This window comes from Lampris incognitus, chromosome 16 (genome assembly GCF_029633865.1).
Source record: "Lampris incognitus isolate fLamInc1 chromosome 16, fLamInc1.hap2, whole genome shotgun sequence".
Classification (NCBI taxonomy): domain Eukaryota; kingdom Metazoa; phylum Chordata; class Actinopteri; order Lampriformes; family Lampridae; genus Lampris; species Lampris incognitus.
In genome coordinates this window covers 33,268,759-33,281,731 of record NC_079226.1, presented here as the reverse complement: position 1 = coordinate 33,281,731, position 12,973 = coordinate 33,268,759, and the positions used below count along the sequence as shown (strand labels likewise).

The following is a 12,973-nucleotide window of genomic DNA, read 5'->3' as shown; positions in this document are numbered from 1 at the left end:
CCGACTGACACCTGAGTAGGTCCGACCCAATAACCAAATGTATTTACAAGTGCTACTTGATCCAGACCCGCTGAACATATTAATTCACACAGTGTGTTTTATTCTACTCCCACGGGAAAAGTGATGCCACCAGGTGAAATGAGATGAGCCGGAGGAAAGTGATATCCCCAGGAGGTCGTGAGTGCAGAACAGGCGTGCTGGGTGTTTTCACAGCAAAACCTCGTTTTTTGGTTTTAGGTTTTTTTTTTTTTTTACCTCGGGTGCTACGCCTAGGAAAGTATCCCAGAGCCACCAAAGTATACCTCTTCCTCCTTCCTCCTCCATCCCCTTCTCCCAACCCTCTTCCTCTTTTTCTTCTTCGGTGTGGAGCACACCGATACAATCCTGCTGTTGTCATGGAGACATGCATGTGCAGAGTCACAGAGCAGCGGTCAAAAGTGCTCTTGGCACAGTGAGGTAAAGGCGGTCATTTGCTGCTGTTGTCACTTGGTCGCTGGCAGCTTCTGACAGTTGCACTTAGCAATGCACTGCTTCACATTCACATAGTAACACACATTCATGCCTTGGAGATGCCTTGTACAACCACAGTCCTGTATTGTTGGCTATTATACAGCTACACAAGCTCTATTGGGTTGGGGTACAAGGGCACATCTACGATATTTGCCGGAAAAGCAGAGGGTCCGCAAACACACACACACACACACACACACACACACACACACACACACACACACACACACACACACACACACACACACACACACAAACACACACACACTCCTGGCCATCTGACCAACAGGCTACTTTGTCTCCCTATTGTGGCATGATAGTGACTATGGTTTGTACTTGTCCATGTACATATTGCAATGGGTTTTACTTCAGGGTTTCAGGTTGTTTAGGTCTTAGCCCCCCCCCTTTTTTTTAATTGGATTTCACCCCGTTTCTCCCAATTGTACCTAGCCAGTTACCCCACTCTTTCGAGCCATGCCGGTGGCTGCTCCACCCCCTCTGCTGATCTGGGGAGGGCTGCAGACTACCACATGTCTCCTCCAACACATGTGGAGTCGCCAGCCGCCCTCTTCACCTGACAGTAAGAAGTTTCACCAGGGGGATGTGCCGCATGGGAGGATCACGTTATTCCCCCCAATTCACCCCCCCCGAACAGGCCCCTGACCGACCAGGGGAGGTGCTAGTGCAGCGACCAGGACACATACCCACATCCAACTTCCCACCCGCAGACACAGCCAATTGTGTCTGTGTGGACACCTGACCGAGCCGGAGGTAACACGGGGATTTGAACTGGCGATCTCTATGTTGGTAGGCAACGGAATAGATCGCCACGCCATCTGGACACCCCGACTTTGTGTGTTTTAGGAGCAGAGGTGGAAAACCCGGCTTCAGAAAGTAGCAGTACTAACCATGTATTTGCTCCACCCATGGACTAAACCAGCTGATTTCACTAATTAGTTCTCCTACCTGGCTGAAGTGTTGTGCTAATTAGAATCAGCTAGTTTAGTGTATGGGTAGAGCAAATACATGGTTAGTACTTCTACTTTCTGAAGTGGAGTTTTCCACCTCTGTTTAGGAGTGGAATCAGATTCTGTAGGGATCATCCATTAGGACGTGCTTGATTTTTCTGTTGGATTAAAGAATTTGCATCCAATGAAGGCTTCATCTTCCATCAGAAGGGTCGACAGGTAGTGTCTGTGTGTATGTCTATAGTTGATACAGACCACATACCTAAGAGTGGACAAGTGACTCTGCACGCTCTTTAGTGACTGGAAAACCCTCAGCGAGCAATAAGACAGCAGGCAGGTAAACGTACTGCCAGAGAGGCCTGTAGTATGTTTGTTTTCTTTGTGCCTTCAAAATACAAAAACCAGCTGAGTGCACAGCAACAAATACAGACTTGAGCTCACTGTCCCAATGCTTTTGACAGAATGTTCTGCATCAGACATAGTCCAAAAAAAAGTCACATATTCAACAATATTTCTGAAAATAAAGAGTCATAAATATATATATATATATATATATATATATATATATATATATATATATATATATATATATATACACACACACACACACACACACACACACACACACACACATACTGAGACTGGGTATGCATGCATGTGGGTGCGTTCAAGAACACTGAACAACAGCAATGTAGTTTGTGTCCTCCTTCCCTGACTGATTGGAAACTTGCTCATGCTGTACAGTCAGTACAGGACAGACTGGAGCTCTGAGGCTGCAGGATGTACTCATTCTCTATCCCATGTCTGTCCAACTTATCATGGTCCAATGCACACACGTCTGCATGGACTGAACCTCTTCATCTTGTGGCATGTAATGTTTTAAAAAAGGAAACAGGATTTATAAAGAATTATTAGTATTACTATAATCAAAAGTACTGCCCAGCATACCCACCCAAGTTCAAAATCATCTCCATAGAGTAAATGCACGTGTTAGTATTTATGTATATGCAGTACACAAAGTTTGTCAAATTTCTATATGTAACAAAATTACTATAAACTTTGAATATTATAATGTCAGCTACCTTTATGACTTAATTAATCAAAATTACATGATGGTATTAAAACTCTCACATTTCCATCAGATATTCTGGGTATCCAACTCATGCCACCAAACAAACACTAAACACCAAAATGATAAGACCAAAAAATCAGTGATAAAAAAAGAATAAAATATTGGATTTGAATTGATAAAGTAGATAATCTAGATATCTCCGTACATCCTGTTTTTATAAACTAGGATTTTGTCTGTTGATTCAATATCTGAATCAGTCCCACACATTCCTACTCCCCCAACTCAAAATCGTGTAATTTAACCACTTCCTATTCCCCATGTCCACTGTACATAAGGCAACCCCACGCTCTTACGCAAGAGTGTGGCCAGTCTCTAAATAACCAAAAAAAAAAAAAAGAGAGAGAGAGAGAGAGGAACAGTGGTACAAAAATATTAATACGATAATGCATTGTCACATTTTCTATAAGAATCACCAACAACAGCTACAAACAAGAAGGCTACATTTTGAAATGCAACCTACAAGTATAGAATATGCAGTGCATGGATTTTAGCGTTGCATGAGTCTACACTGTTTTTTTTTTCTTTTCCCCCCTTTTCTCCCCAATTGTACCCAGCCAATTACCCCACTCTCCCGAACTGTCCTGGTCGCTGCCTCATCCCCTCTGCCGATCCGGGGAAGGCTGCAGACTACCACATGTCTCCTCCGATACATGTGGAGTCACCAGCTGCTTCTTTTCACCTGACAGTGGGGAGTTTCGCCAAGGAGACGTAGCACGTGGGAGGATCACACTATTCCCCCTAGTTCCCCCTCCCCCCTGAACAGGCACCCTGACCACCCAGACGAGGTGCTAGTGCAGCGACCAGGACACATACCCACATCCAGCTTCCCACCCACAGATGTGGCCAATTATGTCTGTAGGGACACCTGACCAAGCTGGAGGTAACATGGGGATTCGAACCAGCGATTTCTGTGTTGGTAGGCAACGGAATAGACTGCCACACCACCCGGACGTTCTAGTCTACACTATGTTTTTTTTTAATACATTTATTTCTGATTTTTCCTTTTTTTCTCCCAATTTAGTGGCCAATCAATCCCTATTTTTTTAGTTCAGACACCCACCCTCGTACTGCATGCATTCGCCTACTGCATCTCTCCGGCCGGCTGTGTGGAAGGAGACGCCTCGCCACTTTCGTGACAAGGCGAATCCAGGCCGAACCACTGCTTTTTCCGACACACACAGAGATGCATTCATGTGACAAACACAAGCCGACTCTGCCCCCCTCCCGAAGACAACGTTGCCAATTATTGCTGCTTCGTCGAGTCCGGCCATAGTCGGATGTGACGAGACCAGGGCGCGAACCCCGGTCCCCAGTGGGCAACTGCATCGACACAAAGCCGATGCTTAGACCGCTACACCACCGCGGACCCTCTAGTCTACACTATGTTTGTCTCTGCATCTGTCTGCATGATGCTCAATATGAACATGGTCAGTCACAGATGATGCAGAAGAGAGGGAGGACAGGTCATGTGTGAGACAGGTGCCATGTGAGGGGGAATAAGAGTAAGCGGGGGACAGCTATAGTGTTAAAACTGCAAGATCAATGTTAGACACATCAGACATCAGGCCTCGTTCTTCAGGCAAGATCGCAACAAAAGCGGTGGAGAGAGCATTACTTTTGAATGCACCCAACCAATGGGTGCATTCAAAATGCAAATGTTAGGCGATGTTGTTGCAAAATTCTGAAACACATACTCCATGTTTTGACCTGGTTATTTTCTAATGAAAATTCTTTACATACTAAAATATATTATATTGAAAGAGGTGGCCAAGAGTTCTCAGGATCAGGTAAACGCTTTAGTCCGAGAGCAGGATAAACAGTTCAGATAATGGATGGATAAGAGAAATCAAATGTCCTCTGAGCCAATGGATGCAAAGACACCAACATCTAGCCAGGTTCAGTCAGTGTGTGGTTCATTTCGCTGCTTGTTGATGTGCCTGCAACTTATTTCAATGTTAATAAACTTTTCTTCCATATAACGACTCTTAACATTTTCTGACAAAGACACAGTCAACTGTATTCTGCTATCGCTGTCCTTTTTACACATCAGGGTCTTTACAATAGATCACAGAGCCCATTTGATTAAGTTTTTGCACTTTCTCACCAATGTGGGAAGTCTTTTGTTGCCTCTGTGCTGTTGGTAAATTTGGTGGCATTCAACCCTCTGAGCAGACTAGCTCTTTTTTGTAATTCTCCAGATGTGTAAATTCTAGCTAATGTTATAACAGCGAAAGTTAACTAGCCCTAAGCTTGCTGGGAACCCCTGTGGGCATCCTCTAAAAGCATCCCTGAAGCCCGGTTTATTCAATGTCCTGTGGATTTCTTTTTATTGTGGTTGATGTCTACTATTCCTCAATACCTTCTAAATCAGCTCCAACTTTCACAATGTTCAGAGTTGGTGTTCATCTCTTTATTTGTCAGTTTGACATACAAGAGACTGAACAAGAGGGGACAGACAGTTGGCTTCCAGGATTGCTTACCTGGGTCCTGTCTGTTGACCAGGAGACTCTCTGTCCAGGAGTGGACTCTTCCACGGTCCTCAGTGTACCTCCAGACTTCCTCAACACATCCTCCTCAAAATGGACAATTTGGACGCGGCCCTTCTCCCTGCTGCTCTGCTGTGAGACGGTGGAGACCGCGGATAAAGACGTTACATCTGTTACCGTCCATCCTCGGTGTTATTTCTGTTCTTATTTCTAACATCCTGTTGGCAGTCAATCCCTCTCTCACCATGTTTTTACACTACCGTTATTTTTTTGATGACTTTTAACATTTTTTTTCTTCCCTTTTTCTCCCCAGTTGTAATTGGCCAATTACCCCACTCTTCCGAGCTATCCTGGTCACTACTCCAGCACTCTGCCGATCCGGGGAGGGCTGCAGACTACCACATGCCTCCTCCGATACATATGGAGTTGCCAGCCAAAATGAAACGGGTCAAGTTGAGTTGAGCTGGTACCATGTAGTGGAAAAGGGGCATGAGATGAGTGATGAAACGTTTCTCTCAATCAGTCCAGAGGAACTGATTCAACTTTCTGTGATATACTATGTAAAGATTGCCGCTATAGTTGTGTTATTACATTTTCTGCTTTTGCTTACACTATACCCTAGAAAACCTACAAAAGTTACCCTACAAAATTAATTTTATTTTTTCTACCTTATCATATATCTTACGTCATCTTATCTGATCTTACGTAATTTCCCCAGTCATTCTGTATAAGAAAGTCAGTTAATCAACTAAAAGGGAAGAAGATGTTATAAGAGTGATGTGACCGCAAAACAAATAGCTAACCACTTGATAAGATGCTTTCATCTCAAAAAAGGGAGAATGCACATAATTTCACTTTCCCAAGTGAAAAGTAAACCCCAAAAATGAATCTGACATTTGAGTCACTGAAAAACAGAAATTGTTCAATATAATTTTCACTATACCAAAATATTGTAGGTATATTTACTTTATCTTCAATAGTAGTTCTAAATACAGTATAGTACATTGGCCTACTGACCACCAGGTGATAGCCATGGTTTGGACAGCGCACTGATCTTACCTGGGAACCCTCTGAGCTGGACAGTTTAAGGGTGGACGGGGAGGTCATCTGATGGGATGCTGGTTGAGCAGTTGTTTTGGATGAGGAGGCCTTGCCTACAGTTGGGGTCGAAGGCTGTTGTAAGAACAGAGCAGGAACTTTCTGGAATAGGAGAGGACATCAACTGAGTAAGGCTAGCTGGTTAGTCATTTCAGCAAAAATAGCATTAACCACGCTTCATCTCCATAGACGCTTAGTAATTGAGACCACTCAAAGAAATAACTTGTTTTGCGTAATTTATTGTTAAACCATGTAGATCAGTTAAGAATAAAAAAGACTTGTCAATGTCATTATTGTTGTTTGTGTTGAATTAGAATTGATTGATTGGTTGGTTGGTTGGTTGGTTGATTGATTGATTGGCTGACTGACTGACTGACTGACTGACTGACTGACTTATCCATTGACTGATTCATCATTTCAGCAATCCATATATTGCTCTACTGACTGACTGGTTGAATGACTGATTGTTTAATCTACCAATTTACCAAGTAAACTTACACAAGAACTTCAACTTGATCAGTTGGTCATATACAACACATGACATTATAAAATCATATACATCTATGTATAAGTAGGGAAGGGAGATTTGGAGAGTAATGGCAGTCCTCTGTACAGCATGTACAATAGCAGGTAGGAAGCTAGTAGTATGATGGCAAGTTAGCAACACAAAAAGATGGATTAACTAACCTTTTCCAGTTCCAGCAGGAGGGTTTGGAGCTGGTCCACTATGCTGAAGACAGTGAGGGTCTCCTCAGCATTTTTTGGTAAACGGAGGCCTGGTTTACACTTCTGGATCTCTGCTACAGTCTTCCTCATTGACTGGATTTTCTGCTCTATCACCTGTGTACATAAAGAAACAGAGTTAACCAGAATAAAGAGGAAGCTAATCTGACTCACAGGAAGAGGGTCATGGGTATAAGCCTGCCACTGGCTGACTATTTCAGTCGGAATTCTGAATAAGTTTCATCACTCATCTAAGTGACCTCTTCAGTCTGAAGATGTCACTTAGTTGAGTGATGAGACGTATCTGTCAATAAACGTTGTATCCAGATGAACTGATTCAACCTTCTTTGATTTTCTTAGCTGGATTATTGAGCATGCATTTCAAGACAGAATGATAATGGGTTCAGCCAGACTTTTCTCCAGCACTGGCACAGCGATAAAACAAAGTGTGGAGGTAGGTCTGGCTATGAGAGACTAAGAGGATACATCTGACTCAAAGTCAACCTGCGGAATTTTCTTCCATTTTGAATGGAGAAATCATAAAACATTCATTTTGAAAGCTCACAAGTCCTTCTTGTTCCCTCTGAAGATTATACAGCCTCTATTCACTGAAATTAAAACACGTTTTTCTGGAAATCGAAGCAATCCTCAGTCTCATTTTGACCTTTTAAAATGCTAGAAAAAACTGCATTTCAATTAAGACAGTATGTTTGAGCTAACAGATACCTTGGTGAAGCTGATATCACCTTTACAAAATGTTATGGTCAGAGCTTTTCTCATACAAGGAAAACCATCACTCAAAAGTGAATAGAAATATTGAGTTTGACTGATTCTGTATGTATCTGTTGACCATCATGGTCTCCTTGTACCTTCAGACTCTCCTCTCTCGGGCTGGGGAGGGCCTCTGGAGACGATAATAAAGTCTTGAGCTCAGCCATGTTCTTCTCCATAATCCTAACTTCACTTTCAATGGCCTCCACCTCCTGAAATGGAATACCATTGATAACTTCCACCACTTCAAGTTAGCAGAACAATCAACGGAGGGGATGGAAATGAGAAGATGTAGATTGCAAAGAGAGAGAAGCATCCAGAAACTAAGAAGGATACTAACAAAAAACTGACAGATTTAGACAAAGAAGAGAAACTAAGCAATCAAAAAGGCAAGTCAGAAATAACATGTTGGGCTCTAGCTTCTGGACGGTGCAAGGCGCCATGGCGGTAGTGCTAACGCAGACACAGTAACCATTTCATTGGGCACAAGGTGGTTTTTCTCTTGCCTGGGCGCGTTTGCCAATTTCCAGGCTTGCATGACATCACTTGTACTGAAATGGGTGTGGGGATGCAGTAGAGGGTGAGTCGGTCAAAATCAGGTGGTGCAGTGGTAGTTTTGTGTCAAATAACACCAAATTTTAATAATAAATAAACAAATATTACGCCTGCCTCTCCGCCTGGTCAAACACGTCTTAGCACAGACGCAGGAGTTGTGTGGTAGTTTCTGGGCTTTAGGTAAATGTGCACTAAGCATAGTACAGCATAAATATAAAGTATGGCATTGTACAGTATGATCCAAAATCACACATGCCACTTTTGTGTATGTTATATTGGCCTATTTCGTGAATAATTTAACTAATACTACTGTCCTAAACCATTTAATCAATTAAATATATGCACGCGTATCGTCGTCTTCCAACATAAAATAGTCAATGTGCGTCATTATGCATGGAAAACAACATGGTGATGGGGATTTCAATATTTCAATTAACCTCATTCAACCTAAAAGAACGAACTGATTGCCCAGGCTAACTGAGCCGTGATCACATCTAACTAAGGGCTTCTGCTGTGTTCATAGAAAGTGCAGGAAAGAGAGAAAGAAAAGAAGAAGAAAGAAATCCACTTTATGTGACATTGTATTCTTACAATGAATTTGTTCCCTGCATTTAACCCATCCTATTGTATAGGAGCAGTGGGCAGCTGCAGCTCCCGGGGACCAACTCCAGTTCTTCTTTCCATTGCCTTGGTCAGGGGCACAGACAGGAGTATTGACCCTCACATGCATGTCTTTTTTTGGGGGGGGGGGGGTTTGCTCTTGGGTGAAAACCTTAAAACACCTCCAATCAAACCAAAATAATAGTAAACTTTTCAGGGCATATTTCTTAATTTTTTTTACCCCCCCCCCTTTTTCTCCCCAATTGTACTTGGCCAATTATCCCACTCTTCCAAGCCATCCTAGTCACTGCTCCACCACCCCCTGCCGATCCGGGGAGGGCTGCAGACTACCACATGCCTCCTCCAACACATGTGGAGTCGCCAGCCGCTTCTTTTCACCTGACAGTGAGGAGTTTCACCAGGGGGACGTAGCGCGCGAGAGGATCACACTATTCCCCCCAGTTCCCCCTCCCCCCCGCACAGGTGCCCTCATCAACCAGAGGAGGCATTAATGCAGCGACCAGGACACATACCCACATCCAGCTTCCTACCCACAGGCACGGCCAATTGCGTCTGTAGGGACGCCCGACCAAGCCAGGGGTAATACGGGGATTCGAAATGGAGATCCCCATGTTGGTAGGCAATGGAATAGACCACCACGCCACCCGGACGCCCCTACATGCATGTCTTTTTGATGGTGGGAAGAAACCGGAGCACCCGGAGGAAACCCACGCAGACACGGGGAGAACATGCAAACTCCACACAGAAAGGACCTGGGATGGCCTGGGGTTCGAAACCGGGGCCTTCTTGCTGTGAGGCAACAGTGCTAACCACTGGGCCACCATGCCACCCGAGAAAGAGAGAGAAAGATGCTGGTGGGAACAAAGACACTTTAAACAGTATCCTGTCAAATAATCATGTTTGTGTGTTGTCTCATGTCACATTGGAATTCCAGGACTCAGGAACATTTATTTGTCATTTCATTTCATGTACTTGTGTACATAAAATGAAATGAAATATAATTTCCCCAAGCCCATAGCAGTGCAACACAAAGACATAGCCAAAACCTACAAGAACAAATATATCCAAACTACAAAAACAAAAAAAAAACCCTTCAAAAACATATATCTAACATATTCAAAAAAAATTTCTTTAAAAAAATCACTGTCCAAGAGAGTGAACGCCAGCCAGGATGACTGTTAGAACTACCGCCTGCATGGGCTAGCAGTTAGCCTAGCCTGCCTCGCCTCCGCGTCCTGTCAGAACGCACTTGGTGTTTTCTCTTCGGGGGCAGCTCCGGTCAGGGCTGTGGTCCTTAGGCCCACCGGAGACAGCAGACCAGGCTTCCCCAGCCGATCCAACGTCAGCTCTCCCAGCCAGACACCTTCAACACACCTCCTCGCACTCCACATGACACCAAAAACAGTCAACGCTAGGTGAGGCCACCACCAGACTGCCCTCAGTGTGATCGGAACTGGCGGTCTGCATGGGCTAGCAGTTAGCTTAGCCTGCCCCGCTTCCACGTCTTGTCAGACCACCCTCTGTTTCCTCTTCGGGCAGGGCCGCAGTCCCCGGGCCCACAGAACGCAGCAGACCAAGCTCTCCCAGCCGATCCAGTGCCAGCTCTCTCAGCCATCAGACGAAGACACAAACCCAGACGCGTTGAATTAACATTAACACGTCTGTTGTATGCGCACTTGGTGACTGCACCTCCTGAACAAGGACATCAGTTTCCTCCCGGGAGAAGCTTTTCTGCCTTAGCCAGTCTGGACTTCTGCTGTCCATTATGAAATTGGCAGTTCACCATGACAGAGAGCGCGCTGCTTTTAAAGGGAATGAGAGGAACTGATTTGATTGGCTGTAAGTGAAGACACCCCACCACCACTCCTACTGATAATTTATTCCTTCTAATCCAACCCTTTTATAGCTGCGCTTCCATTGCACCTGATTACCAAGAGCACAGTATGTCCCGAAATTAGCAAAAAAAGTATTGGCCACACCTTAGATTGACTTGTGCCGTGAACTAGCACCAGCACCTTCGACTGTGCTATGATCCGGAAACTAGAGCCCTAAAACATCAAGGAATAGAAGACAAAAAAAAAAAAGGGAATAACAGAAGGACGGAAAGTGAGATTTTGTGGGACTCACAGTGGCAGCATGCTCAAGTTGAGACAGTGGAGCCACAAAACTCTTCTGAATGGCGGCCACTTGGTGGTCAGCCTCGGTCAGCTGCTCCTGGAGGGAAGTGATGTCACAAACCTGCGACATGTCCTTCAGGACCGCACTGAAACTCTGCAGGGTGATCCGTATCTGCTGTGAATCATCCAACACCAACTGCAACGAAGACAAAAGGAAATCTCAATCGAAGTTTAATGACAGATAAACAAAAGGGTCGCCTCACTGTTCGATTCTTCTCTGCTCTATCCACTACTTGACTGATCCGACCACTCATTTAGCTGTTCATGTTGTGAATCTTTGAATGTGTAGCGCACTTTTGTGTGAAATACACTGTACACAAGGCAAACACTCTTTTCTGTTCTGTCCTTGAAAAAGAACTGGTCCTGGGATAATAAATTGTCTTATACCATATTATGCCATAGCCTCAACATCAAGATAAATCAAGGCCCTGGGGACGCGCTATTCTAGTATTCACTGGCAAAACCTTTGGTTCAAGTATTTAGGTATGTATGTGAAAGCTGAATATGAGTTTTAAATGCTCCTGGACATCAAACACAAGCTGCAGTGAAAATGGATAAGCATCTGCTGAAGGCCACACAAGTCCTCCATAAGAAAAGAACATTTTCCCATCAAATATAGAGTATGAAACATTTGGTACACATTGGGACTTAGGAGTTGTGAGGATAGTGTAGCATTTATACTATTTTTTGATTTTTATTTTGATATACTTTAATGCTCCCCGTAGGGAAATTATGCTCTGTATTTAACCCATCCTAGCTGTGTAGCTAGGAGCAGTGGGCAGCCGCCATGTCGCATCCAGGGACCAACTCCAGTTTGTCTTGTTATGCCTTGGTCAGGGGCACACAGGAGTATAATCCCTAACACGCATGTTTTTTTGATGGTGGGTGACACCGGAGCACCTGGGGAAACCCACCATAGACACAGAGAGAACATGCAAACTCTACACAGAGGATGACCTGGGATGACCCCCAAGGTTGGACAACCCTGGGGTTCGAACCCAGGACCTTCTTGCTGTGAGGCGACAGCGCTAACCACTGGGCCACCATGCTACCCATTCAATATAGTATAGGACAGTATGGAATAGAATGGTATAACACAGTATAGTATATAATAGTATTGTAAATGACATCATTTTAAAACAAAGTACAGTATGGTGGAATATACTATATTCCACTATAAAGTACAGCATTGTACAGTATAATGTTGTAGCACACTATATTATGATGTAATGTGTGTTAGCAGAAGATACAGTAATACACTGTAGCTTTGTACAGGCCAAAGTTTACAGACCTGCAGTGCGTTGACATGGCTGGTCAGACATTTAGCAGTGGTGTAGGTGCAGGGGGCGGTGAGCCAGGACTGCGCCTCGGCCATCCAGCTTATGGAGCTGTTAATCATCTCCTGGTGCTGTTGAAGCCATGTATGGATCTGTCCACACCATGAATGACATATCACAAATAGACCATTTTCAGGCACCACACACCAAGATAGGATCATACATAAACATCAATTACATGTAAAATACTGCATATTTTTTAGTTGCTCTTTCTTGAATGACTTATATCTTACACCAGCAGTCCTAAACCATGAAAGGACAATGACAGCTTATACAGGAGAAGAGCTGGGGGGGACAAATTAAAATATCTTTTAAAATGAAATTTCAATCTGATGCCCAGAGACGCTTCGGAGAAAAATTACCACTTGGTGTAGCAAAATTCACATAAATGACCAAAGAGAGGGGGCATATATTCTGATTTGTTAGCTGAGTTGGTTAACGTTTGGGGCAGTGCTATATGGGCATTATTAATGATACCATCTTACTCTTTACTGACAAGTCCAGAGAAGCAAATATTAATGATAAACAACATCAACTGACAACTAATTAAATATTTAAAACATCAATACTTACATTTTATCAAAGCTTTGTTCTA

The 12,973-nt window shown here is 43.8% G+C and overlaps 1 protein-coding gene across 1 annotated transcript in view; it reads right to left on the bottom strand.

Moving 5' to 3' along the window:
* The window catches only part of syne2b (spectrin repeat containing, nuclear envelope 2b), a 268,255-nt gene that overhangs the window by 128,696 nt on the left and 126,586 nt on the right, over positions 1 to 12,973 (bottom strand). The window contains exons 76-81 of the mRNA XM_056295430.1: positions 12,333 to 12,470; positions 10,992 to 11,177; positions 7,787 to 7,900; positions 6,882 to 7,034; positions 6,156 to 6,171; positions 5,091 to 5,266 (exon numbers count right to left, since the gene is read on the bottom strand). Of these exons, the coding sequence (XP_056151405.1) occupies positions 5,091 to 5,266; positions 6,156 to 6,171; positions 6,882 to 7,034; positions 7,787 to 7,900; positions 10,992 to 11,177; positions 12,333 to 12,470 (783 nt within the window). The remainder of the gene's footprint in view (positions 1 to 5,090; positions 5,267 to 6,155; positions 6,172 to 6,881; positions 7,035 to 7,786; positions 7,901 to 10,991; positions 11,178 to 12,332; positions 12,471 to 12,973) is intronic.